This window comes from Lactuca sativa, chromosome 4, assembly GCF_002870075.4.
Source record: "Lactuca sativa cultivar Salinas chromosome 4, Lsat_Salinas_v11, whole genome shotgun sequence".
Lineage (NCBI taxonomy): Eukaryota > Viridiplantae > Streptophyta > Magnoliopsida > Asterales > Asteraceae > Lactuca > Lactuca sativa.
This window is the reverse complement of record NC_056626.2, coordinates 203,377,507-203,381,180: the sequence shown is the minus strand read 5'-3', so window position 1 is coordinate 203,381,180 and position 3,674 is coordinate 203,377,507. Positions and strand designations below refer to the sequence as shown.

General features: G+C 36.6%; 1 protein-coding gene across 1 annotated transcript; it reads right to left on the bottom strand.

Annotated features, from left to right (window-relative positions):
• Nucleotides 1-1,472: 1,472 nt before the first annotated feature.
• Nucleotides 1,473-2,082, bottom strand: LOC111894879 (uncharacterized protein At2g29880-like). Its single transcript, XM_023890968.1, has 2 exons — nucleotides 1,960-2,082; nucleotides 1,473-1,871 (listed from the first exon to the last, which is right to left on the bottom strand). Exons 1-2 carry the CDS (start codon nucleotides 2,080-2,082, stop codon nucleotides 1,473-1,475), a joined length of 522 nt encoding a protein of 173 aa, XP_023746736.1.
• Between the last annotated feature and the right edge of the window lie 1,592 nt (nucleotides 2,083-3,674).

Here is a 3,674-nt window from a genome sequence, read left to right as displayed (position 1 = left end):
GATATTACCGGGGCTTCGGGGTACTTCTGGCATGCAAAACGATGTAAAACGGGAGAGAGAAGAGAGAAAATAGCAACCCTAAACGGCTGGCCCTTCAAATCTATTTATAGGGCAAATTTGGCCCTTGCCACGTTGTGGGCTTGGTCGTCACTGCATGCGTCATCCCATGTTGCATCTGGGGGCCTCCCGGAGGTGTCAGGACACTTGCCACGTCGTGGCACTGCTTGCCACGTCGTGGTCTCTGATAGTTTTGGGGTTTCGCGCCCCGAACTTCAAAAATTCATAACTTTCGCATACGAACTCCGTTTTCGACGTTCTTTATATCGCCGCGAAGGTGAGATTATGCTCTACAACTCTCGTTTAGACTCCATTGGCTAATTTTGACTTTATTTTTAATATATTATAAGTATATTACTTATATATTATCTTTAGTAGGCCGGAACAGGAAAACTCCGTTCGAAATTCATAACTCCTTCATCTGAACTCCGATTCCGTCCGTCTTTCCGTCGTTGCACTACTATCGTTGAGATCTTCAATTCTCATTTAGATCACTAAGGATAGTTATCTATCTACCTTAAATTCACTATTTACGTCGCGCTGGGTCGTGTCGGTTCTGTCGCGAAACTTCGACAGGTCATAACTTCTTCGTTATAACTCGGATTTCGGCATTCCTTATATCTCCGGAATCCTTGTTTCGACCACTACAACATTATTTAAAGATATCAAGTTTATCTTACACTTGAATTTTGACGCTTATTTTTATTCTTAATTAATCAAACCACATAATTAAGCAAATTAAGCACAAAACACATAATACTCAAATAATACACTTCTATTATTTCAAAACGGGTTACAAAGGTTAACCTAGACTATTACTTTGCTAAAAATGGCAAGCCCGGAAACACAGGCGTTACATAAGAAATATAGCTCTAAGCTATCGAAGTTCGGAATCCTAAAAAACCCTAAGGGCGCGTTTGTTTCACATAATGTTTTTGAAAGGAATGGAATCTGTCAAAGCAATTGGAATCTGGAGGAATTTGAATCTGAATGTACTAGAAACTTAAATGTGTTTGGTTGACATGGAATGGAATTTGTTTTCTGTTTGATTTGCTGATTCCCCAACGGAATTGGAAAACAAATTACGTATTATGACAAAAATACCCTTTAATGTTTTTTTGTAGCTTATCATATTTTTTAATAAACGTGACGAATTTTTATATAATTAAAAAAATTGAAATAAAACCATTAAATATATAAATATAAAACAACAAATGTCATTCATTATTCTCAATCTCAAATTAAAAAAAAGGTAAGCACACACTGTATAAAATAATGTCTAAATACCTAGTTCATAATCATATCACTCTTCCAACATAAACCTCACAAAGTTCTCCCGATCTTCTCCTTCCAAATTCCAAAAACTGAACACGGTTTTAGGGTCACGCATTATTTTCCTACTTGCTTTGAACCTATCAAAGGCACTTAATGACTGCATTTTTGAAATTTCTAGAATCACCATTGAAGCTTTTTGTTTGTACTTCTGTTTCTCCTAGTATTGATTGGTTCATGCTATTTGCTGTTTTTTCAAGTTTTTCTCCAAGGACGTTAGCTGCAATAGTTATTCCCTTAATAACAGCATCAACTCTTTTCCTCTTCTTTGAGCCTGTGTTTGGAGATTCTTTATTTTCTGTGGTTTGTTCTGCAAAAACATCTTCTATTTGTTCTGATTGTTCTTCATTGTTTGCATCTTCTTCCATTTGGGCAAAATCCTTGGCTTTATTCCCTTGAGCTCTATCCTTTCCAAAAATGATACATAAATCCTCGTAATGAGGAAATATCTTATTTCTCCATTTTTCTGCCTCTTTATGAACCTATTTTGTATCATAAAAGGTTAGCACATAAAAATATAATATAAATAGTTGAGAAGTAACAAAATATATAAAAGTTCTAATATTGTACCAGTATGTAAGAATCCCAAACCACTGGTTCAGCTGTTACAGAATGAGTGGAGCTATCATAACCAAAACCACTTGTGTTCGTACCATTTACCATATCATAAACAACTTGCCAATCTTTTTTCATGGTTTTGATCCTTGACTCAATGTGGGGTTTACCTAATATGCTAGAGTTGGGAATTTTTTTCCTTCAATGTGTTTTCTAGATGCAGTAAATATCCAGATTTAAAACCATTATTGGCTTTAAATCCTCCCATGTTCACCATATTTACCAATGCTTCCACGAGCTTGACATCTTCAGTAATTGTCCAATTGCGATAGTTTTTGATTTTTTCCATAACACCTACTATTTTTATAAACATAATAATTAGATGAGACAATGCATGCTATAAAAAAAACACAACCATATATATATATATATATATATATATATATATATATATATATATATATAAATAAATAACGAGTACAAGTAAATTAAAGCTCATTATTGAAAATAAAAAATGTAGCACAAATTCATAGTAAATGATAAACATAACAAAAATAGAAATGATCAATGTGTAGTATTCCAAGAATCAAACATATTTTGCGCTAAGTTGTTTATGAATGTGGTCCACTTGTAACACCGAAATTTCAAACAATTTTTCGCATTTAAAAAAAAACACACTTTCATTCATTAATATTATAAAAATGTCTTTGTATCACATATCAATCCATAGAAACACAAACCAAGATCATAATGTATAAAAACTCCTCATGTGTGTACTGATCATGCCGGCGCCTTCCCGCGATCCTCATTGGTACCTGAAACACATAACACCACACTGTAAGCATAAATGCTTAGTGAGTTCCCCAAAATACCACATATAACACATAATAGCCACTCAAGGCTATAACTCTATGGACCCTCTAGTCCTAACTCTGTGGACCCTCTGGTCCTAACTCTGTGAACCTTCCAGTTCTAACTCTGTAAGCTCTGGAACATACACGCCATGTATCATATAGAAATAATGCAGTGTATCACAATCACATAGATAACATACACGATACTTTGTCATATAACTCTAATTACCGCTCTAGGTAAAGTATAGTGAGAAGACTCACCTCGGGTAACTCGGTAAATCACGAAGTCAGTAAGATCTGGTCTAGCCCCCGCCTAATCACATGGAATAAGCACTCTAATCAATACAACTTTCAAAGGCTAGACTAATTCCCCTCTAAGTACTCTAAGAGGGGTAAAAGACCATTATACCCTCATAATGGCTCCAAGAGTCCAGACATTGACTTAGTCCCTAAAAGTCAATGAAGTCAACGATCAAACTTTGACCAGACTCGTCGAGTGCACTCGGGAGACTCGACAAGTCCACACTTGCCCTCTGAATCCTTCCAGGACCCACTTGGCACGACGAGTCCCCTCTCCACTCGTCGGGTTACTCAGCAACGAATCGCGGGGCAACCCCGACTCGACTCGTCGAGTCCACTTATGAACTCGATGTGTTGCTCCCATGACAACACTCATTTGACCTCCTGAGGTCAGATCTGTTTCACTAATCTATAAATCTGGCTCCCCTATGACCAATAACCATGTAAAGATCGAATCTTGCTACACATGCATTGCTCCCAAGGCTTATTTTGGTGAAATCCCTTCTAACATGGAAACCTATGACCATTTCCTCCATAGAACCACAAAAAGCATAATGGTTCAGGCTCTCTGGACCT

Coding starts and splice junctions, on each gene's coding strand:
- LOC111894879 (XM_023890968.1), bottom strand. CDS start 2,082: ATGAAAAAAGATTGGCAAGTTGTTTATGATATGGTAAATGGTACGAAC. Junction 1,872..1,959: donor TTTGGGATTCTTACATACTG/GTACAATATTAG, acceptor GATACAAAATAG/GTTCATAAAGAGGCAGAAAA.